This window comes from Eleutherodactylus coqui, chromosome 1 (assembly GCF_035609145.1).
Source record: "Eleutherodactylus coqui strain aEleCoq1 chromosome 1, aEleCoq1.hap1, whole genome shotgun sequence".
Lineage (NCBI taxonomy): Eukaryota > Metazoa > Chordata > Amphibia > Anura > Eleutherodactylidae > Eleutherodactylus > Eleutherodactylus coqui.
Window position 1 is genome coordinate 265939028 of NC_089837.1, and position 25729 is coordinate 265964756.

The 25729-nt window shown below is 38.1% G+C and overlaps 1 protein-coding gene across 2 annotated transcripts in view; it reads left to right on the forward strand.

Moving 5' to 3' along the window:
• MDN1 (midasin AAA ATPase 1) overlaps positions 1-25729 on the forward strand; it is a 351783-nt gene that overhangs the window by 229237 nt on the left and 96817 nt on the right. For both annotated transcript variants that reach the window (XM_066608461.1, XM_066608470.1), the window contains exons 59-65: positions 809-979; positions 1270-1484; positions 8430-8817; positions 15557-15666; positions 17188-17896; positions 19349-19510; positions 25073-25343. In XM_066608461.1, coding sequence (XP_066464558.1) covers positions 809-979; positions 1270-1484; positions 8430-8817; positions 15557-15666; positions 17188-17896; positions 19349-19510; positions 25073-25343 — 2026 coding nt within the window. The remainder of the gene's footprint in view (positions 1-808; positions 980-1269; positions 1485-8429; positions 8818-15556; positions 15667-17187; positions 17897-19348; positions 19511-25072; positions 25344-25729) is intronic.

Below are 25729 nucleotides of genomic sequence, written 5' to 3' on the forward strand. Positions count from 1 at the left end.
CAAGCCGACGGTCTCTATGACAACCTGTAAACAAAGTGTTGCAGGACTTTGAATTTAGAAGCGGGAGATTGCCGGCAGATCGGCAATATCTTCCTGCTTCTGTTTTTCAAAGTCCTGCGCTGCTCTGTGTGAGTCTGTGCAGGCAGAATACAACGCAACAGCTTATGGCATTGTGTTCTGCAGCTCCCATGGGGAAGCATAGTCCGGAAATCTTCCGGGCTATATCGCTATGGGCAGTGGAGCTCGTCCCGGAAAATTTCTGGGCGTGCCACTCAAGGGGTTAATTGTGGCAGTTTTTTTAGCCAAAGCCAAGAATGGATCCAGTAGAAAGAAGTTCCCTTTTACATTCACCTTTTTTTAATACACTTCTGGCTTTAACACAAAAAAGCTGCATAAAAAACTACTATGAAAACCTGTGTGTGAAACCATCTTTAAGTAGACTTGAAAATGACCTGAATTGAATCTCGGGCAAAATCTGCATGTGTTATATTGTGGACTTACTAATTTTACCTTTTGTACCAATTTAAAATTCTGCAGCATGCTATCTTTTTTTTTTTTAAAGAAAATTTTTAAAATTCCCTTCACTTGCATTGCACTGTGCTTAATTGTGAAGTATGACCAGAGCCTGCATAGACTGAATACTGGGTTTGGTCGGTTTCAGTAGAGACCCACTCATTGATTTAGTGGGTCCTTTATCTTTTCCATGTATGAATTATTCAGTATCATTTATCAGTACTCTACAGTAGAAAACTACTCTTATCCATTTACTGCATTTATTGTGAACTAAACTTAAGGATTTGTATTACAGGTTAACTCTGGTGATGTTGCATTATTGTGGTCAGAGTTGATCAGCGGTGTGTTATCCTCTTTCTGGAAGAGTACTGTAACCACTGACCCAGATTATTGGTCTTCCTGGAAACTACACACCTGCCCAGATGAGGCTGACATTCCCCAACCTCTCATGGAGCTTTCTATGAAGGTTTGTAAGATGCACTTTGCAGCTCTACTGTGCTGCTCATATATTATTGGACTGATATATTGTTAGTGTGTCTTGCTGCCCGTTACCCATTTTAATATTTAACAGTATGAAAAAAATAGGTACTCTGATACGTTGAGTAAATTTGGTGGCCAATTGTTAAACCTTATTCAGTGACATGCAGAATGCATCCATTCCTGTTAGTATACTTTGAAGGACAAGGCACATATAAGTCAATGCTTCTCTTTGATTCATGCCTTTATATATATTTTGATATGTGAACTCTTTTTCAGGGTCCTGGTATTTTAAACAGAGCTGTGCTGTCTAAATGCTTCTGTGAAGTTCTGACAGGCAGCAGCAGGGCATTGTCATGGGATATGAATGGGCTTCCAGTCCTTCTCTCTTCATGTGTTAGCCTTGGAGAGGTGGGTGAGAAACTTCAACAACTCCATGAAATCAGTTCCACTCTGTGGACGAATATGGCCTTCTCTTCCTTGGCGAGCTTTAGGTATGGACTCCTAGTGTGTTTTTACAAATATTTTTTGTTAGCAAATGAATGTTATAATAACTAAACGACAAGCGCTGTTAATGATATTGCAGCCGTGGCTCAGGCGCAGTTGTAACATACAGCTGCTGCTTTGCTTCACTAAACAGGATTGTGGGGCTTCATAAAGGTCTACCATGTGTAAGATCCTATGATGCATAATGGGCTAGCTTGTCAGGGTATCGCATAAGTAATCAAGTGATATGATCGCATATCCTCTAGTGGGACTAAAATAATTACATAAAATAGCTTTCTTCTTTTTAAATGTTTGTTACACACAGTGAATGGTATAAAAATTGCAAAATTACATTGTTATAAACCCCAATATATTGCCATATGAAGTACAGCTTATCTTGCATTAATTAAGCCCCTATATTTGGATATGTCAATAGAAAAATGAAAAAAAGGCATGGATTTCTGAATGCTAGATCACAAGCAAAACAGTAGATCAGCAGCACACCTGGAATCCAATAGTAGGGGGAGCTGTATGATGTGCACGCTTTCACTCTAGGATCCCGATCTGGACTCCCTAAGAACCACCACCGCAGCATCCTTCAGACGTTCTCCACAAAATCACGAAGAAAGCTCTATTGTAGAAAATCCACTGGTTAGAATACATGACAAGTGACGCTTCGACCGCCGATGCGATGTTTATCAGGCTAGCTAACATTAATACGTACACAGATATATCAAAAGCAGACAAATCAGACATTAGCAAAATGACACAACTCCACCAAACCCACTGGCATTTGGCTGCTGAGAAGAGGCATCAGGTGTAGGATATATAGAATCATCTAGTGCCATCCATTCCGTGCGAATACGTCATAATCCTGTGGCCCTGGTGCTCTCATTAGCGCGCTAGAGCTCCAGAGCCACACAGTCGCAATGGGTCCATTTTGTGCTGCTGTCCGTGTGAACTTATGTGGATTTCTGAATGCTGTGATATGAAAAATTTTTCCCACCTGCCTTATGCCAGAATCTCAAGTTTGTGCTTTTTTTCCCCTTTCTTTTTTTTATTTTGTTTTGAAAGCCTCTGCACTTAACTAACTTTGTAGTGCCTAGTATTACATGCCCAAATTAATTTACAGTGTACTTTACTGCTATCTGGTGGTCCTCAGATTCCTCAATTGGTCTGCCCATCACGGATTGCAGTGGATGGTCCTGCCTCTGCCCATAGTGACCACCGTTTTATCCTGGAAAACTATATTTCCTGAAGGCAATGATCTGTTGAGCGCAAACAGCGTGTGATTTTACACATGCTTGTTTTGTGTAGGGAAACAACACAGCCTCTGTTTCACTACACAAATGCAAAGAGAAAAGCAGAGAGGCTTTTGCTGTTTATGCTTGACGAATCCTATAGTACTATAGGCAGACATAACCAGTATGAACTAGCTGAAAACCTGAATATACTATTCTTGTTGGCAGAGTAAATGAAGAATAGATAACCATTTCTCATGCATTGCATTGGGGGGGACAGCCTAGGATCATGAGGAGGCGGATGCTAAACAAAGAAACGGTTCACTTTTTCTACTGGCTATATTCCTCCTACAGGCACAAAGCTAGCCAGTTCTAGCTTAGTGTCCGTAGGAGGCAGACCTTTTCATTGATCTTCGGTTTTCCCGACTATGGGACGTCAAGGGTGACACTAGATTTTCCCTGTTTACCCCACCAAGGAAGGATAACAGAACGGATTTAACCTCTGTTTACAGTCCGACACTAAGACAAGCAGGCATGGTCAACCTTATTGTGACCCTGACCTGCCAGACATAGTGATTCCTACGTTGGAGCAGTCCCTTCCTCCCTAAAGTCAGGCGAGCACTGGGGGTTACACTGCTGGAAACCGGGAGAAGGACTGTTTTCGGCAGAAAGGTAAGTATCCCCTCCACAGGGGTAAGTATTCTCCTTCCACCCTCTCTCCTCCCTCCTTCCGGTGCACCTCCCTCTGTGGGTTTTGTAGCAGAGGAGGGCGGAAACCAATGGCAAAAGCGCATTCAGGAGCCAAGCCAGAAGAAGCACTTCTTTCTTCTTGTCTCCCTGCCACATACAGGACCTCTGGCACATCCAAAAACCTTTGCAATCGTCAGCCCGGTCATCCTGTTGTTTTTAATGCAGCCGAACTGACGAAGGGGCTCGTCCGCAAAACGCATTTTCACTTGCTGTTTTTTTATTTTGTTAAATAGTGAAAGCATTATCGCATGTTGGACCTTAATCTTCTACTAGCTTAGAGACTTGTGCCTTCACACCAGTATTTTCTACACTCTTTTCGCTATACTCACCCCCACCTTGGTGAAGTGTTCTGGTTGGCAGCATCTCCATGATTTGAAACACTTTTTACTCTAGAAGTATTTCACCACTCTTCCTGGGTCTTTTTCATCTTTGTACTTCAGAAAGAGTTTTTACTTAAATTCAAACACATTGCTGTTCAAAATAAGCGATGTGCATTTGAGGGAACCTTATTCAAACAATCAAGGGTCTGTGCTATGGGAATGCGATTTGCACCCTCAAATGCTAACCTTTTCATGGGTCACTTTGAGCAAGCTATTTTACATCCTTCACACCACTTTGTGGATAATATAGTATTTTATCGACGTTTTTTTAAAAATAAATTCTTTATTTATAGATTATGGGATAGGAACAGAAGGGAAGAAAGGGAGGGAAAGAGACATGGGGAATACAATATCCAAAAGAAAATCACACAGCATTGTACTGTAAGTTGAACATGTAAAAGAAGAAGAAAAAAAGGAAAGGTGGGAAAACCTGAACAGGAGAAAAATCTGGGGAGACTCTGCTTTTATAAACCAGTTTAAGGAGTATTTAAAAGGATGTATTGTGTTGAAGAGGTATAGTGTATGGCTAATAGACATAAATTGGGCATGGGTTACTTATTCCTAAAAGGGGACCATTTGGTCCATATTTTGAGATAGTTTTCCGCTTTTCCTACTTGAAGAAATCTGATTTTTTTTTAAACTATTTAAAATGCTAATCTCGTTGATCCATTCCTGGACACTGGGGGGAGGTGAGGAGTCTGTTTCCATATAGTGTCTAGAGATTGATTAGTATCTTGGCTGCATCCATGAGGAATAGGAGCAAAGAGTTTCTCTTGCAAGATTCAGGCGAGGGAACCAAGTTAATCAGAAAAGTTTGGGCGCAAGTATAATTTCACACGCCGGAATAAGGTTTATTATCTTTTGTATTTTGCACCAGGAAGACAGTAAAGATAGGCAAGTAAACCAGGTATGTAAAAATGTGCTTTCCACTTTAAGGCATCGCCAACAGATGATGGAGCATTTTGGGTCAATTTTATAAAGGAGTGCTGTAGGTTTTTTTTTTTTGTTTTTTTTACCATGTAAAAATTATTTTATAGTTTGACTTCTGGTTGCATATTGACATTGGTTTTGAGTTTATGTAGGGTACTTTAGATCTCCTCTTGTGAGAACAAAGTATCACTAGATTCTTCTCCCAATGGGAAATATAGAAGGGAGCATCCTTTTTTTTTTTTTTTTTTTAAATGTATGAGTGATTTGGTAGGACTCTAAAACGTAACTTTTAATAGAGTATTTAAAATCAAGACAAAAATTTATTAACTCACACAGTACATAAAATAAAAAATGAGGTGTATCGATTTAGAATGCTTCTCATGTTATTCGGTGAGTTATTTTAGTGAGTAATTTACAGTCGGTTTAATTATGTACTGTTATTTGATCTCTAAAATTGTTCCTCATATTCAGATGCCACTGTAGGTTATCCTAGAAGTCAGTTGATTGCGATAACTCCCACAACAGAAGGAAATAAACCCCTCCTGTGAAGTATCAAAAACACAGATATCTTAATAAACCCAGGGGCAGAAATTCTTTCTGCCTCGATTGTTAGATAGATCGCTTATTAATTAATTAGGTCTGATTTAGACTGACGCGTTTCGCTCCTCAGGGACCCAGATATGTATATTGAATATGCCTCTCTGATTATTGATCTGTTTCCTTTTCTTATTCACATCCCGTATATGGCTTTCCTTATATTGGAATAGCTACTAGAATAACATATATTGGGTGTCAATACAGGGTAATTATCGCACACCACGATGGGTGAAGTATATTTCTATTAATAAATGTCAACTGTGGAGTAGCGTCCGATGGGCAATGCATCAGCACGTTAGACACGATTAGATTACGGTTTACAGTCCAAACAGTGAAGAGGTTCCATAAGGAAATTTGGACTATAATTGCCCCAGTGAAATCTATGAGTGATTGGTATATTTTGGAGATTATACCCTTGAACCGATGTCCTTTCCCAAGGAGTTTGTAGAAAAGCAGATCGTAAATAGTGTAAAGAATATCTGGTTGCAAAAGAGAGATCAAATCTTTGAGTGGTAGTCCTTGTTGTTAAATTGTTTCATGCCTGGTATGTTTTGAAGGTCTTGCATTGAGATAAATAATTTTGGAATAATTTCAAAGATGGAATATCAGGGAGTTTAGAATTTTGTAATAGGCGTTTTTATTACAGCGTTTTAATTTGTTTGGGATTGGGTATTAGAAGGGTGTATATTCACTTTTATAAGATATAAATCTCTATTTTTGTTTAATTTATGCCAGATTTTAAAAAAACGTCTTTTTTATTGACCTGTTAGCGAAGGCGTGTGGAGTTTGCCAAGTTAGTGAATGTAATTTAGTCCCTAGTGAGTGATGCTCCAGCTCAGTCCATATCTTATTAGAAGAATGTGTTAGCTCAATTATCCAAACTGGGTGAACTGCGGTGTAGCCAGATTCACAGTCGGGTAATCCAAATTTATGTTCCCTTTGTATGTAATATCGGAGCAAATGTTTTTAAATAGGAATATTTTGGATAGTAAAAACCATGTTGATTTATCTTTGTTTATGTTAAGGAGTTGTGATTTTGAGATATTGAGTTTTAAAATTTGAGATTAGGTCAAATTCTCTCAAGACAGGTGTGAAGGATTGGTGAGGGTTATAGTAGTAATATATGTATTTTATCGTATATATCTTTTTATATATTCCTTTTATCAGCCTTGGCAAACACGTGTATAGATAGATATTGAAATATCTTCCTTCTTAATAAATAACAGCATCGAAATGGTTTACTTATTCAATATTATACACTGGCATGTGTTAGACTGTTGTGTCCTATCTTCAACACACAGTTGTCAGCTCTCATACCATCCTCCCACAGATCTTTCTCACGAGAATGCTCTGGGGCCCCCCACTTTCGCATCCTTAGGCCAAGCAGGAATATTGATGTCTATTCTCAGTTAAGTGTCATTTATAAGAAATCACATGTTTTAATAGTAACATACACCTTAAGGCAATAACATATGTTAGTCATTATAAGCTAAGCCAATCATGAGTTCTTATGATTTTGGGGGCATGTATTTCTATTGCTGCGGTCATTTGGGGTATATTTGTACCTTGATGATGATGATGATGATGATAAACCAGAAGTGTACTGATGTTGACGGACATTGTGTCAGTGTCAGTTACTTGGCATGCATGCGCTTCTCATTGTAACCAATTTGAAGCAATACAATGAAGTCAGAGGGGTATAATTTATTTCCCATAACAAGATAAAAACCAGGACATCATCCACAAAGGATGCTGTCTTGTGTTCCACCCACGCACATTTTAAGCCAATGATTTGTTGGTTTTGTCTTATTCTTTCCAGAAAGACCTTCATCAAGAGAATAAATAGAAGAGGGGAGAGAGGGAATCCGTGTCTTGTTCTATTCTTAATATTAAAGAATTGGCATAAATTTCCATTGATTTTAATTTTTGCTGAAGACATTTTATAGGGCCATCATTTTTATCAATGAAATTGTCAGGGAAACAGAATTTTTGCATTGTCATTTTGAGAAAAAGACTGTTTACCCTGTCAAACACCTTTTCTGTATTCGTTGTAAGGAGAGCTAAATGGATTTATGTGTAATGGGCCAGATGTATCACATTGAGGAGTCTGGTAGTATTGTATTTTGCTTCTCTAAGAAGGGTTAATCCACTTGTTCCAAGTTGATGAGGATTGGGAGAAGGGGCTTGATTCAATTTGCAAAGATTTTAGCATATAGTTTGATGTCGTTCTTGATTAGTATGTAGTTGTAGTATGTAAGCTCGTTGGAGCAGGACCCTCACCCCTACTGTTTCCCATCAATTAATTACTTCATGTAACTGTGGTCTTGTTTTTATTTTGTTTTTATTTCCCCTGTCTTGTAAGCGCTGTGGAATATGTTGGTGCTATATAAATAAAGATTATTATTATTAGTGAAATTGGTCTTTAACTACTACAGAGGATATTGTCTTTCCCTACCTTGGAAATTAGAGAAATGTGGGTGGTAAAGGCTTCTTTTGGGAAATTGTTTTTGTGGTATTCATGTGATTGAAGTATTTGTGTAGGGCTGGGGAAAGGGTGTCCTTGAACATTTTATAATAGAGCTGAAAACCATTTGGGGCTGGGTTTTTCCCTTTTAGGGAGGGCAGTAATGGCATCCTCAATTTCTTTGTGGGAGATTGGATTTGTTAATATTAATTTTTGGGGATCTGATATCTGTGGAAGAGAAATTGAGTTTTTTTGTTTTTTTTTAATTTGTTTAACTTTGTGGGTCTGTATTATCCTGTTTTATTAATATTATAAAGTTCAAAGTAGAAGGAACAAAATATTTTGACTGTCATCTGTTGACTATTATAGTCAATGGGGTTCACCTGGCGCTGTTAGTTTCCAATGACTGAATCGGTCATCTGCGGGGATTCCCCTTTCCTGCCCCTCAAACGGAGCAGGAAAGCGTAATCCCTAGCGCAAATGGGAAACCAGCCTTAGAGACAAAGGTTCTGGCAACCCTAGATTCAATGCATGACCACACCTGCCTGCAGTGATGGCTTGTGTTTATTTTGATTTTATTTATTCTTGCAGAAGCACAGATGCCAGACTTCAAGGTCTTCTGTTATATCATCATTTTGTTGCTCTCAAGGACCTTGTACCGGAAAGTCTACAAGAGGAATTTTTGCAGTATTGTGACCATCTTCCAATGAAGGACCTCTCTGCATTTCACTATATCCAAGATATCCTCAGAGACTGGTCTAATGAGGAGAGGTTACCTGAACACATTGTAAAACTGTGGTTGACATGTTTACAGCAGTTTTATGCTGATGTTGATGATGCAGTTCAGGCCTCTGAAGCAGCCCATCGGGGTTCTCTGTGGATTAATTTGGGCTTACTGCAGATTCATCTCTGGGTGCCCCAAACTACCTTTGACCCAGCAGTAAAAAGAAAACATAAATTACAATATGCAGAAGAAGAGGTAAGTTAGTACAAGACTCAACTGAATCTTTAAGTTAAGGCTGTGTTTGCACACTTTTCACAACGTTTTAGTTCGCATTCGGCGTAAGTACTCAAAGTTCATGATACATATGTGAATGTATCCATATTGCTTTCATTTACCCGACAGAGGCCAAAAGCGTGGGTCCTAACGGCCTCTGCTAGGCTGGTACACGGTATAACCTTAAGTCTATGGAAAAGCTGTGTGTTTTTGTTGTGTGGTTTTTTTTTTCTTCTCTCTTGTACAATGGCAAACATCAGAAATGTATTTATAAATCCTGATTGCATTCAAGCCGTCTGTCGGAGGAATGTGATCAGAACCGAAAATGTGTTTCTTCTGTAATGAATGGGATGCTGAAACTAAATTTCTTGAAGAAGAAAGATTGTGTTCCTTCCACATAAGACCTTACCCTCCTACATATACAAAATTACCATATTTTTCAGACTAAACACACTCTTTACCGAGAAAGAAACCTTACTAAAAAGTGCTTGCATTCTTATAGTCCAAAGTCAGGAGGTCCAGCAGTGTTAGACCATTTTGGACAACTTTCCTAATGATTGGGCTGACAGTCCTTTGCTGGATCCCTAAAGCCCCATTTACATGAGATGAATATCTGGCAAACGATGCCTGACACTTGTCCCCATATCTACTCGTTCCCGTGTTGTTGCACAGGAGCGAGTATCGTTGGCTTGCAGCGGGCAGCTGGAGAAGATATTCCTCTTCGCTCTTCCCCCTCCCCTCTCCATTCACTTAATACAGCGGCCATTCAGTACTGAACGGCTACTGTTTATACTGAGCGATCATTGTTCAGCTCATCTTTCATCATTTAGGCTTCATGCACGATGAAAGATGATCGTTCAGTATAAACAGCAGCTGTGTTAAGTGAATGGAGAGGGGCGGGGGAGAGCGAGGAGAGAAATCTCGTCCAGCCACCCTGAAACCTGTTGGCCGCTCTGTGAGCGAGCCAGCGATACTTACTCCTGTGTAACAGCACGGGAGCAAGTACATGCAGGGGCGAGTGTCGGGCATCGTTTGCCCAACATTCGTCCTGTGTAAATTCTCTCGCCTTGATCGACACTGGGAATGAAGACTGACCAGCCTCCTGTAGGTTCATCTGAATACAGCCGTTCACAAGAGACAAGGTGGTGTAATAAAATCAAAAGAAAAGTCCTGGTGTGAAGGAGTTTTCTGATGTCAGAATCATGAAATAGGAGTTATACTCTACAGCATTAGAGCAGCAAGATAAGGCTTTTACTCTGCCTTTACACTATTCATAGCAATTAACCCCCTTGTGACATGGCCGTTTTTTTTTACTTTTGCTACCAAAAAATTACATTTTTCCTTACAAAGTTATGTTGAGGCTTGTTTTGGCTAGATGAGTTATTCTTCTGTGGTACCATTTAATGCACTGGAAAAATTGTGACAAATTTTGTATGTGGGGATTTTTTTTGGGGTGGGTGTGTGGGAGGTATAGCGAGCATAGTGTGCTAAAATTTACATGTTAACATTATTTTATGGGTCAGTACAATTGCAATCATGCTAAATCTAGTATTAGTTGTACTACTTTTAATAAAAAAACTTTTTTTTTGTTAAAAAGAAAAAAAAGAGGGCTTTCAGTCACCATATTCTAATTATTACATAAAAACTTATTGAGGAGGATGAGGATTACCTTGACAGAGCAGAAGTAAGTCTTCAAAATGTTGGAAGAAAATTGGCAGAAGCAGAAATATGGAAGCATGTAACCCAAAGCAGCAGGAGGTCAATCAGCACCTATATTTCCCAGTTACCGGTAACAGGCACTCGCGCAGAATAACAACCAAGAGGTACATGAAGTATTGTAAGCACTCATAATCCTCTTTGATGGTGAAAAATAAGTTTTGTGAAGAAGAAAGGGAAGGAGTTATGGTTATTGAGAGGAACAGAGGCAGCTGTCTGCAGATCAGACATAACCGAGGTGTGCTGTCTTCCAGGTGCACAAATCAGTGATCAGATGTGTCTCATAAGCTATCAAGACTTTTACGTTCTACAGACAACTACCCATTTCTACTAATACATGTAGAGCCAAATGACACTGCAAAAAAGGACCTTGCAACTATCTGCAGAGACTTTGAAGATCTTGGCAGAAAAGTGAAGGAGCTGGGAGCACAGGTGGCCTTCTTATCCATCATCCCAGTGGATGGCCATAGAGTAAGGAGAATGGAACAAGATTCTAGAGATGAATAACTGGCTACGCCAATGGTGCCATCAGCAAAGCTTTGAATTTCTAGACCATGGAGTGAATTGCCTACATGATGGGCTCCTTGCTAGAGACGCGTCACTGTTCACAGGATGATAATGGTGAATTGGTTAAAAATGTTGAGAAGGCCGAACTTTTAAATTCCTACTTTTGTATCTGTTTTAGATGTAACATCAGCTAGAAAGATGATGAGGGAACACTTGGTTAACTTAAATGAATTCAAGTCTCCAGGTTCAGATGAATTACATCCTAGGATACTGAATGAAGCATGAGAATTGCTAAACCACTTACCGTAATCTTTGAAAATTCATGGAGAACAGGAGAAGTCATAGAAGATTGGAGAAGGGCAAATGTTGTCCCTATCTTCAAAAAAAAAAAACAGAAGGCGGCGGATTCAGGAAACTACAGACCTGTGAGCCTGACTTCTATACCGGGAAATATCTTGGAACAAATTATTAAGCAGCATGTATGCAAGCACTTGGATGAGCATGGAGTAATTAACCAGAGCCAGCATTGGTTTGTAACATGCCAGACAAATCGAATTTCCTTCTATGACAGAATTACTGACTTGGTTGATCAGGAAAAAGCAGTAGATATAGTATATCTTGACTTTAGTAAAGTATTTGATAAAGTATCTCATACCAACCTTATTGAAAAAATTACCAAATATGGGACTAACAAGCTAGGAGGAATAGCTAACACTATAGACGAGAGGATTCTTAAAGATCTAGAAAAGCTTGAACAGTGGGCGGCAACTAACAGAATAGTACTTTACAAGTAGAAATGCAGGTTCCTACATCAGGGGAAAAAAATAAAAAAAAGCACATACAGAATGAGAGGAATTGTGCTAAGCAACAGCACAAATATGAAAAAGACTTGGCTATACTAACACACCACAGACTGAACATGAGTCAACAGTGTGATGCAGCATCAAAAAAGGCATTTTTGCTGCTGCACTTTGGGATGTATTAAGAGAAGCTTAGATTCTAGATCACGTGAGGTAATTATCCACCTCTGCTCCTTCCTTAGTCAGACCTCATCTCTAATACTGTGTTGAGTTCTGGCATAAATACTGTGTTGAGTTCTGGCAAACTGGCACAAGTTCAGAGAAGAGCTACCACGATGATGAGCAGTCTACAAATCATCTCCTAGGAGGAACGGTTAAAGGATCTGGAAATGTTTAGCTTGCAAAAAAGAAGGCTGAGAGGAGACTTAATAGCTGTTAACAAATATGTGAAGGGCTGTCACAGTGCAGAGGGATCAGCCCTATTCTGATTTGCACAAGGAAAGACTAGAAGCAATGGGATAAAACTGAAAGGGAGGAGACACAGATTAGATATTATAAAAAAATTTATGACCGGGTGATCAAGTGCACAAAGACGTCTATGGCTTTTAAGTGCTGATATAGGATTAAGCTCGAACATAGGCAGGGCTTAATAGACTGAAATCTATGACAGGCATGGGGGAACCTCAGGCTGCAATGGCAACCAATTGCAGCCAAAACAGCACAAGCAATCTTGTTGTGTCTGAGCCGTTCAGGGGACACAGAGAGCCCCTATACCAGTGTCAAGCCATCTGAATGCCATGGTCAGTACTGAAGCATCTAAAGGGTTAACTTCTGATATTGGCGTTACCTTCGATCCTGGCTGCTGCAACCAGATGTTAGCTATATTTTACAGCCTGCTCCTGAGCCCACTCCATGCAAACTCTATGTAAATGTATAGACAATAGTAGAATAGCCAGGAGAAAAACCATGGCGCTGCTGAGAAAGGACACCATGGTAATGAACAAAATCAGTTTTTTACTTGGCACGGCATTCCGCTGGAGAAGGCAGTAGCTGAAGCCATCTAGTATGTTGTGTTGTCTGCAAAACTACACAAGGTGAAAACTTGTCACCATCTATTTTCTCATTCTTTAGGCCACTCTCTCACACACACTTTTTTAATTTCAATGGGCTTCTCAATTGAGTGTTTGATAGAAACACCGCAATTTTTGAACGCTGTCTGTTTTTGTTTTCATGCATTTCAGCATTTTTTAACGCACCTCATCGTCCATTGTAATGATGGGGTGAATTAAAAAACACTTTTAAACTCTTTTGAATGCGTTTGAAAATGCTGTTCAAAAACTTAAGACTTTTTGAACAAAACATGCCATTTTTTACAGACGCCTGTGTGAGAGTGGCTGTAAGGTTGCCATGCATATAGAGTGCTACTTTTAGTATTTTACAGGCAGTACGTGTATGGCAGATATCGCGAGGGGACCAAAATCAAAAAATGCCTACAGCAGGGCTATGAGTGTATATGAGCTGTGTTTATATAAATGGTGTGTGCACTCAAAAAGATGTATCTTTAATGTTTCAGAGGAAATAAAAAAAAAAAAAACAACACTGCAAAACATGCAGGATCAACAGAACTTTGCAATTTGTTTCAAGGGTCAAAAAATGAGGATATGCAAAGTTTACGTCATGGCAGCGTGGTACTTAAAGGGGTTGTCTCGCGGCAGCAAGTGGGGTTATACACTTCTGTATGGCCATATTAATGCACTTTTGTACTATACATCGTGCATTAAATATGAGCCATACAGAAGTTATTCACTTACCTGCTCCGTTGCTGGCGTCCCCGTCGCCATGGTGCCGTCTAATTTCAGCGTCTAATCGCCCGATTAGACGCGCTTGCGCAGATGGGTCTTTTCCCTTCGGCTCGGCAGCAGCGGCGTTCTGGCTCCGCCTCCTTGTACGCGTCATCGCGTAGCTCCGCCCAGTCACATGTGCCGATTCTAAAAAAACAAGAAGACACCGAAATTAGACGGAGCCATGGAGACGGGGGCGCCAGCAACGGATCAGGTAAGTGAATAACTTCTGTATGGCTCATATTTAATGCACGATGTATATTACCAAGTGCGTTAATATGGCCATACAGAAGTACTTAACCCCACTTGCTTTCGCGAGACAACCCCTTTAACGAATTTATCTAGGGGTGTACTGCGTATTTTGGCTCCACAGTATTTGAATTAATGTAAGCAAAGCAGAAGGAAAAAAATGACGTTTTTCATTTTTTTTGGCAAATGTTTGAATTTAAAAACTTTTTTTTTTTTGTACACCACACGCATGAATGAAGGCTTTCACCCCAAAATGGATCCCCCTGTTTGTCCCGTGTTCAGAAACTTACCCATTGTGACCGTAATCTAATTACAGGACACATGGCTAGGCCTGTTATGGAGGCCTATATATCGATTTCAGGGCACAACTGAATAAATTCTAGGCCCCATTGCTCACTTGTCCGGAAAAAAAAAAGACTCCCTAAAGAAATAATCCCCCTCCCCCACACCCTTTTTGGCGTTCCCTAAATCTTTAATAAAAGTAATACTGCAAACTGTGTAGTATGTCTGTAGCCTGGTAATTACAGGGGCCTGGTTAGGATGAGCACATGGGGCAATTAAACCGGGTATTCCTCCTCCTCCCATGTTTTTTTGGGGGTATTTCTTGACATCAGCAGCAGGGATGGGGTGTAAAAAGTGGCGCTCTGTATGGCTTTGTGAGCTTGCTGACGCCCAGAGGTCTCGCACAGTACGGCCACGTAATGTACTGTGCATAACTGCGCACTGACACAGGTGGTCATGCGCAGTACAACATTTTTTTGTTTGTATTTCCCGCACAGTTGCATTACCGATGATGTAGGTATATCTGCGTCTATGTAGATTGCGTCAAGCAAAGGGTTTACAAAAGGAGCCATAGCAACAGGACTGGTGTCCCAGCTTGCCATTGCCTATGATTGCTATTAAAAGCGATATGGTAGTGCAGTGCAGAAGTTATGCAATGCTTTATCATAGTGATCATAGCTGCTATGGTATAAGTCCTCTACAGAGATGTATAAAAAGTGTATTGAAAAAAATTTTTTAATCCAACATATTTGTTATCGTATCCATAAATAACACATCATTTATCCTTCACAGCAAAAAAAACATTAAACCACAAAAAAACTAAAAAAAGGAGGCAAAATACGTATTTTCTTTATTTTATCTCCTAAGAACTGCAATAGAAGTAATCAAAAAAGCCATATGTACCCCAAAATGGTACCAATAAAACTACAGCTCATTACGCAAAAAAACAAGCCCTCACAGAGCTCTCTGCACGGACAAATAAAAAAAATATGACTTTCAATGCAGCGATGTAGAAAGAAAAAAAATCCAAAAAAGGGTTTTTTATTGTGGAAAGACCTATAAAAAATAATTTTGATAGCGTCCTAATCATACCCGCTGGCAGAAAAAATGTATCTTCCTTTATGCTGCAAGTTTGTTTGTATTCCGGTCTACTGCTCCCTCTAAATGTTGACCCCACCCCACACTGCAGTCAATCTTCTGCATGGATGGACTTTGATTGACGTGTATGTAAATTTAAATTCATCATATTGTTAGTATTGTAATTGTTTATATCTGCATTGTCTTCATTTAACAAGATTAAATATTTTATTACGTTCTTTTTTTCAGCTGCATGAACTGGAGTTTGAATGGAAGACGCGCAATTTGTCATGCAGTCTGCTTACTGGAAAAGAGCTCAATGATGATGCATTGCAGAAACACGCTCACCCTCATATAAGGTGGGCCTGTAATTTCTGACTATTAGAAACTACGTGCTGTTAACACCAAAAAGGCAAAAGAGAACAGAAATATGTGCAATAGCTGCAGATTTTAGTTAGTGTGAGAGCAATGACTACAAGAAGTACTACATGAACAGTAATAGGTTATGGGGATAAAACTCATAATGCAGTCAATGTAAAATTCCTTAAAATTTTGTTAATAGTTTCAATGTGTATAACCTCATGATTAGCACCTATCAGAATAGTTTTTGTACTGTTACGTATAATATATAAATATTAGAGATGAGCGAGCGTACTCGGAAAAGCACTACTTGCTCGAGTAATTTGCTTTATCCGAGTATCACTGTGCTCGTCCCTGAAGATTCGGGTGCCGGCACGGAGCGGGGAGCTGCAGGGGAGAGAGGGGAGGAACGGAACGGAGGGGAGAGCGGGGAGCTGCAGGGGAGATCGGGGAGGAACGGAGGTAAGATCTTTCTCTCCCTCTCTCCCGCCCGCTCTCCCCTGCTCCCCGCTGCGACTCACCTGTCAGCCGCAGCGGCACCCGAATCTTCAGGGACGAGCACAGCGATACTCGGATAAAGCAAATTACTCGAGCGAGTAGTGCTTTTCCGAGTACGCTCGCTCATCTCTAATAAATATACACTAAATTATCACTGTAGAAGGTTCACTTTCATGGTGTCCGGACTGTATCCCACATATCATAAATATTTTGACAATTCACAAAAGAAGAACGATAATGGCTGAAAAAACCAAGCTGTAGGTACAACTTCATTGACAAATCTAAAGGGAAAGTCAGCCTGCATCTACTGTTTACACTATGTAGAAGTTGCAGAAGTCAAACTTGCAAAAATGATTTTTAGTCCAAAATGAGTGCAGTGAAGTGAAAAAAAGCCCCCTAAGGTGTCCATAACTTTTAAGACCCTTCCATACCAAAGATTAGTATTCTCGTTGACACCTCAAGAACCAGGGCGTTTCGGTCTTAAAGGACTAGAACGTTTTAAGTATTTTATACAAGTGGTAGTTTTAAGGCCCTATTTAATTTTTTTTACCTTCAGCTACCAAAAAGTTTTTTGGCAGGTTTTTTTTCAAATATGTATTTTTATTTTACTCTGTAATTTTTTAAAACTTATTTTTAACATTTATGTCCCCCATGATGCTGAGACGTCTGGGGAGCATTCACACTGTCATTTTGTTTTTCTTTTTTACACTTTTCCACTCTGAGGCACTTGTAGAGGGGTTACAAAGCCAGCCATCTTTGGTTTACTTGATTTATATCAGAGTTACAGTTTTAGGATGTAAGTAACATTTGAAATACACGTTTTGCTTTTACTTAATAAATTGCCAATTCAGAATATGATGTGATAACTGCCAGAAAACACTAGGTAGGAAATGGTGATCTGTTTTTCAGTTCTCTCAATTCATTGCGTTGCCCATTTTCCACAATCTTGTACAGGTTAAAATCCGTTGCTTTAACTTGTGTTATGATAACTTCAGTGTATTTATTATCTTATTTCTCTACAGGGCTTTGCTGCACAGGATTCAGAAGTTAAAAGCAGTCATATATAACCTTTCCAAAAAGCAGGCTTACCGTCCCACAAGTCCAACTTATAACACCTTGTACCAGGATGTTCAGAACTACCTCAACAGCATTGGCAAGATGTCTGCCATCCAGGATTTTTCTACACGTCTTCTAAAAGCACTAAGCGGGAAAGGTACAAAGTCACGACAAGGTATACTCAATCTGCTGTCTGAAGAGGTCACATGGCAGCAATCACAGCAACAATTCAGGAAGCGTCTTTCAGAAGAATATTCCCTCTATCCAGATATGGCAACTTCTCTTCAAGCTGCAATTCTGCAGATGCAACATGGAATGAGAGTGGTAGCCTCTGAGCTCTATGTCACAATGAACAGTGCTTTAATTTCTCCATCCAAGATTACAACCCTGGTTGCTTCTCTTCTTGCTTTTCCATCTACATCTGAAGCATTTCCAACATACTTTGCACATGCTGACAGTCTGTGTTCAGTTGGTTCTCTTGACTTTTTGAAAAGCCTTAAAAAACTTTCTCAAAAATATCCCTGCAAAGACCGAACACCACAAGGAAAGGATTTAAGTTGTTGCCTTACTAAAGAGCAGCTGCTTGTCAATGGGTTACTTTTCCTGCGCTCTCATATTCTTTCAAAAGGGGAAATGGATGAAACATCGTTAAAGCTTTTCAGACACATATGTCAGGTCAGTGTTTCATCACCTTAGCTTTTATTTCCTTTATGCCCATGACAGTGCCCATGAGCCCACCATCTGGACACGACACAGGAACCTCCCAGGTCTCTTTAAAGGCGGGAACATTCATCACCTCCTCAGTAGCAGTTTCCTCTCCATGCTGTAGCTGTTTGGCTACCTTGGCATTTTCAAGGACTTTTCCTGATCTCTAAGGCCCCCTGTCCACAGCCGAGGTGGAGTATCGCTAGCGATATTCCGCCAGGGGAGAGCACTTACAGGTCTCCGAGATGAGCCTATCTAATAGGTTCACTGCGGAGAATCACAGCTTGCTGCGATTTAAATCCCGCGAGCGGAGAATCGCTATGATTCTCCACTTGAGGATGCCGATGCTGCGTTTTTCATAGCAACCCTATGGGAAAGCCTTATTGCAGACAGCAGGGCCTCACTCCTAAGCTGAATGGCATGAGGTTTCCTGTTCCGTGTAATCTCCACTGGGAAAGTCTTGAATTATTCTCTTGTCTCCTGCAGCAGATGCTGGGCTCCCTTGTTTCTGGAGGTTATGAAGGAAGAGATTTTATCTCTATCTCATAGGAACATTCTCCTGTAGTTATGGGAGATCTCTTCAGTGGTCATATACTCCCTGTGTTGCTACACCTGGATCGGTGACACCGGACGGGTGAGTATAAGGTTAATACCGGGGCACAGGTCGGATCCCACCCGGCTGTGTGAAGGCGGCCATAATCATATTTTCCTTTTTTTTTTTTAAGTAAAATCCTATGAAACCGTGAAGTCCATACTCTGGCGGTAATTGACCAACGAGTACAACACAGGCAGCTGGATCTGGGGTGCTGATAAGTTGTTAAATGTTTGGTAGAATAGGAATGTCCATTTGGTTGTGTGGCTGGGTTTCAGCATCAGGAAAGAGTACTAATACGTCAAAGCTACAAGTCAGCTTTTAAGTTTTGCTGGTACACTATTGGGGAATTCTCCAACTCCATAAGCTATTTAGGCTATCATTCCCCCCTTCCCTAGTTAGTAACCTAGTTTAATTTCTCATGAGCACTGTCATGGGGGTAAGGAAAATACTAAGATTACTTATCGGAGATTGGGTTTTCCATAAGTTCATGACCGCACCACTAATTCCCCCCTATTGCTGTGTTTAAAAACAAAATGTGTGTGTGGGGGTGGTGGTGAGGGATTAGCTATAAACATAAGTAAAATAGAAAAAAAACTCAAATAGTCCATGGAATCTTGTAAAAGAACTGAGGAGGTGAAGTGTTGTTACCACTTTTAAAGATTTCTGTGAGGTTCCCGTTTCCTGTCAGTATGGTGGGTCTTCTCTCATTGGTGCCGTCATGGGCTCACGGAATACTAATTACTGGTACAAGTAATCTTGTTATTTTTTTTGTTAGAAATGAAATGTTGAAGATAATGTGTATTTTACCTTCATAATTTTGTTTTTAGGCTGTTATTAATGAGTGGGATGAGCAAGAACAGAGTGCTAAAGAGCGGGAACGACAGGAAAGCAGCCTCTATAAATACAAGAGCAAGAGTCTTGGCACTGGTGTTACAGAGGAGGAAGAGGAGGAGAGAGAATTCCGTATTCGATTTCCACTTAATGATCAGGTATGAAAATTTCCTTGTTCTGATCCTGGTTAACTATTAACACTTATGTTCATTAAACTTGCTGTCAGCATCAATTTTAAGATAAATTGAGGTAACCTTTAAAAATGTTGACATGGTACAACATCTAGTGCTAAAGCCCAGGCATCACTAATATTCTAGCTAGTGAACCCCCACTAGGAAGTGCTACTATAGTCTATGAATGTGTTGTGTATACATATGCACCATGTCCATATACAGTGTTATATGGACCATCCATGCAATCCATAAGGGGAAATATAACTTTGTCTTTTTAAACTTTTTAAATTTTTTAATTTTACACTTTTTCACTTTACATGATCGCCGTTCTCCAATGGATAACAGCAGTTATGTGACCGGGAACCACATACAGCAGCTCCCAGTAACATCTCCCTGCACTCTGCTAGCTTTGACAGCCGGGTGCAGGGAGATTTTAAAATTGTAGGGCTCCCCCCGGCCTTCTGCGCATGCCCGTCACATTGGCACATGCCCAGAAGCCCACGGCAGGTCCAGATGGCCGCGGGACATCACGGAGGATAGAGGTGAGGTTTTTTTCAGCTCCCTCATGGATCCAATCCATGAGGGAAGCTGAAACTTTTTTTTTTTTGTTTCTCTGTGATTGCCGTTATCTATTGGATAGTGGCGATCACAGGTCCGGGATAGGTCACCGCGGTCCCCAGTGACATCTCTAGCCTCCCAGCTCAAATTTCCTGGACCTCCTGGGCTACTGCGTGTTACAGTGGGAATCGCTTGGTCCTTAAGGCACAAAATAGGCTGGTCTCTAAAGAATTAATGCGAAACAAAGCTTTTTTAAGATTTACTTTTTGTCAAAAAAAAAATTTAAACCAAGTGGGACTACTAAATAAGCTCATAGGGTTGTCTTTTAACCCCTTTAGTGGCACGCCAGGAAAATCTCTGGGGCTTGCTGCACTGACCATGCAGTTAAAATTGATATAATGTATTCTTTCGTTCCAAAAAAATGCTGCAATGTGATTGTTGCATTACTTAATAAATACTTGCAAGATTAAATTGCATTGTTGACTCATTTAAAAAAAAAAAAAAAAAAAAAAAAAAATATATATATAGAGAGAGAGAGAGAATGAGAGAGAGAATGAGAGAGAGAGAGAGAATGAGAGAGAGAATGAGAGAGAGAATGAGAGAGAGAATGAGAGAGAGAATGAGAGAGAGAATGAGAGAGAGAATGAGAGAGAGAATGAGAGAGAGAATGAGAATAAGAATAAATAAAAATACAGTAATCAAATGTGGTGGGGTATAAGGCAATCACTCACCGGGTGCTCAGGTGAGACCAAGCTGGAAACATGAGTCTCACCGGCACCGAAATCCTAGAAAGCGTGTATGGATATGAAGCTGTATCCCTTATCCGTAGAGAGCCGCACAGCAATTATTACGAGCAGCACCCAAAATTGTTGGGGCTCGTTATATAATCATTAACAGAAACAAAGAAAAAACAATGCTTGCACTCATGGGAAAAATAATCAATTGATTATATCTTAATCAATTTATTTAACATATATAATACATACGATCTACTGAGCTACGCGTTTCTGCGACCATTCTGTCGCCTTTTTCAAGCTCAAGTAACACATTATAACACAATCCATTTATACATAAATTTAAAAGGCTGGCTTACCAGTCAGTGTGCATGCCGTTCTCTCAATGAATTTGGGCGGGGATACCGCTACCTGGGGAGATCAGGTTGACGTAATCACGTCACTCTTTGACTCGCTTCTTGCGTGTCAAATTTTTTTCTTCACAATGAACTTTATTTACACATGTCTAAGGTTCCGACAGTGGTTACTATTCTCGATCTATCTACCAAGGGAATCAAACCCGATTTAGTAGTTTACATCTATTATATCTACCTATAATTTATATACTGTACTACCACAATTTGGATAAAATATATTAAATATAAAAATACATAATATTTAATATGCTTCTTTATATGAATAATATATATTCTAATACACTATATAATAAACTAATACACTGGCATAATCTTCCGTAAAAACACATTATATCCCGACAATTCATTCTAACTTTATAATATAATATAATAAATATCATAGAATTACCAATCAATAAATGCTAAAATAATTTTATATTTTTTCCAGCATTTTATTAAGCCCTGCAGGAACAAGGGTATTAAGCCTATAGATCCAGAACATTTCCTTTTTTCTCAATGCTGAGATGGATCTGGAATCTATGCTTTCCAATGGAGTCACTGACATTTTAGACACATCTCCATTATGGATGTCAAAAAAGTGTCTGGATAAACTGTGATTCCGAAAAATTTTTTTAACGTTCTGGCAGTGATTTCCAATCCTACTTTTTAATTTATTCATTGTTCTTCTTACATATCTTAATTTACATGGGCATTCGATAAGGTAAATGACTTCTGAAGTATTACAATTTAGTTTTATTATGTGTTATCAAAGGGCAGCACTTGCAATTCCTTTGATGGCATTTAAATACTCCGGTTTTTGTTAAATTATCACATTTATTTTTATTCCTAATTTTACTCTTGTCGGGGTTGGAAGGAGCGATTAAATTTTGTAAGGTTTTATTACGTTTAAAAATTAGGGTAGGTTTCGTATCTAAAAAGTTTGACAAAAACGGGTCGCTATGTAAAATTGGCCAGTGTTTGCTAATTATTTTTCTAATTTTCTTATTGTCATTATTAAATCTCGTTATAAATATTGGATTTATCTTATCTTGTTTTTAAAAAAAAAATTTCTCTGCATTTTTTCTTTCCTGATTTTGTGGGGCAATTAATTTTTTATGTGCGTCTTCTATTATTTTTAAGGGTTATCTTTTTTCTTTAAACCGCTCTTTGATAATTTGTGCTTGATTATTAAAGTCTTCGTCATGGTAACAATTACGTCTCACTCTTTTCAATTGGCTGTATGGTATATTATTCTTCCAGCTAGTCGCATGACAGCTGCGATAGTCAAGATAGGAATTTTTGTCAATCTTTTTAAAGTGCGTCTTGCTAATTAGTTTATCTTTAAAAGGCATTAAAACTAGATCTAAAAACACTACTTTATCACGACTAAAATTATGTGTGAATTTTAAATTACTATTATTCCTATTTAAATTATCTATATATGAAAGGAGGCTCGTTTCCGAGCCTTTCCATACTAATAAAATATCATCAATAAATCTTCGGTGTAAAACAATGTTAGCACTAATATTTTTATCCTGTTCAAAAAAAACCATGTATAAGTTAGCTAACGTAGGTGCGGCTTTACATCCCATTGCCGTTCCCTGCGTTTGTAAATAAAAATTTTTATTATAAGAAAAATAATTATTGGTTAATAAAAAATCTATAGCATCTAAAATGAATCTTTTTTTGGTTTATTGGCATCAGGGGATCATTGTCTAAAAAGTTTTTTACGGCTAAAATTCCTAATTGATGGGGGATACAAGTGTATAGGGATTCTACGTCTAAAGTGCATAATAAATAGTCATGTTCCCATTTAAAATTTTTTATTAAAGTTAAAAGGTGACCTGTGTCTTTTAAAAAAGTGGGAAGTGTTAAAACATATTTCTGTAAAATTCTATCAATATATTCGGTAAGGCCGCTTGTTACAGAATTAACCCCAGAGATGATAGGTCTCCCTGGTGGATTTTTTGTGCATTTATGCACTTTAGGTAAATGGTATAAAAATGGAGTTTCAGATTCTATTGATGTAATAAAAACCGCTTCTTTTTTAGTGAGACTATTGTTTAAAAGACCCTCTTCTACTAGTTTTTGTACATTTTTTTGAATGGTCTCTATAGGGTCGTATGATAATTTTTTATAATTGTCTGTATTATTTAACGTTTTTAGATTAATTTCGTCATAACGAACGTAGTCCATTATCACAATGCCGCCCCCTTTATCGGCACATTTTATTACAATTTCTTTATTATTATGTAGATCTTGGACCGCGTTTTGTTCTCTCGAAGATAAATTGTGTTTATTAATTCTAGTTTTTATATCAGTATCACACATACTAGTAAAATCTTTTAAAACATTATGATAAAATGATTCTATAAATACTCCTTTAATTTCTGTTGGATAAAAGTTTGTTTTATGTTTTAAATCGGTAGTAATGGGATCATCAATATTAAAATTAATTGTTGTTTCTACTAAGTCGTTTTTTTCATTGATTATAAAATATTTATTTAATGTTAATTTACGAATATATTGATTGAGGTCAATAAAAAGATCGAATAGATTTGAGACTGATGAAGGGCAGAACGATAAACCTTTACTCAGTAATTTTAATTCATCCTGTGTTAAATTATGGCTCGATATATTAAAAACGCCGTGGGCAGCTGCTAATTCATTGTCAATTTCGTTGTTCGTGTTATTTTGTTTTTTACTAATCCTTTTCCCTCCTCTTTTTCCCCGTCTCCTGATGTATTTTTTGGAGTTATTAATGTTGAGGGCTGGAAGAATTGCATGATTTTTGATCTTGTTACAGGCGGTGTTACTATTGGTGGAATGGTTTTTTTCTTTTTTGTTGGAATAGTTTCTGGATTTATAGAATGTCCTAGTTTTATTTTGGGGCGCGCTCCTAAAAAATTAGTTGTTGTACTGTTTTTAATGGAATTAGTATTTATTTTTTGATTGTTGAGTTTTTGACTGAAATCTAACGGAGGTGTGTTTATTTTATCTGCAATTATTGATTTAGGTGTTGCTGATATTTCATTAGTTGCAACCATGAATTTTTCTATCTTATTTATCTTGTCATTAACTTCACTAAAATTTGGGGGTGATAGACATGGAGAAAATTCTAAAAGCGATTGTTCAAAATGTATTAGCGATTTTTGTGTGGTTGTTTCTATTGCCTTGTTTCTTTTCACTATAATTTTAGTTGAAGGATTAGGGTTTTTATTATTATTGTTATTCTTTTTTTCTTGTTTATCTATTATTGGAGAGTTTTTTTGTATTTTTTTCTTGTATTTTTTCTGTTTTTTCTATTTTTTTAAACTTATTTGAACCTATATTGAATGGATTGATATTATTAGATCTTTTAAAGATCCTTGATTCCCCTGTCCAGATCGTGACCTGTTTAGAATTATAGTTTTTTCTTTTATCATAATTTACTTTATTTTTATTTGTGTTTATTTGTATTTTTGTATTTTTATTTGTTTAGAATTGTTTAATAAATACTTGCGAGATTAAATTGCATTGTTGACTCATTTAAAAAAATAAAATAAAATAAAAAAATATATATATACTGTGTGTGTATGTATATATATATATGTGTATATATATATATGTGTATATATATATATGTGTATATATATGTATATATATATATATATATGTATATATATATTTATATATATATATATATATATATATGTATATATATATATGTGTATATATATATATATATATATATGTATATATATATACACATTTTTATTTTTTTTGTGGTCCATGAGAAAAACATGCATTTTGCACTGTTCACAAATTTTTTTTTGAATCAATGGATACAGTTTCTTACTGTTTACTTATTTCCTTTATAGGATTTTGCAGACCTAACGGAACAATTCAGTCTGGATGCTGCTATGGAGACACAAGTCAGTGATGGCCAAGAAGATGATCAAACTGCACTATTGTCTCAGAGCTCTGTGCATTCTGTGATGCTCATTCATGAGCAGCTGTGTCTAAGTGTTGCCAGATCTCTTTGGTATCATCAGTACCCCACACAGAATCTAACCAGAAATTACCTGAGCGTGTTCCTATCTTCTTACCAGACCACTGCTGCCCTCGTAGAATCTCTTTACCCTCTCATAGGTATGAGGATTTAGTTGTATTTTTTTTCATTTCTTTTTCTAACATTTATTTATATGGTTATAGTGGGTATACGGCAGTCCCTTCACTCTAGTGATCAAGGCTCTCAGTAGCATGACTCTCACTGATCAAAATTTTAACATGTTGCTCTGACATCAAAAAGTTTGTAAAAAGTGCAGTTACTTTTTAAAACATATGATATGTCGAAGTTTTTTTTTTTAACATTTAGTTACACTTCAGTCTTTATAGCATATTAATCTGGGGAGAAAAAACTGTATCACAGGAGTCTCTATTCATCAGCACTGCAAAAAATAGACCCTATGGGTAGTTTAGGTAAAAAAGGTTCTCGAAATAAAGAAAAATGCCTAATGCAAGCATAAACCGCCTAA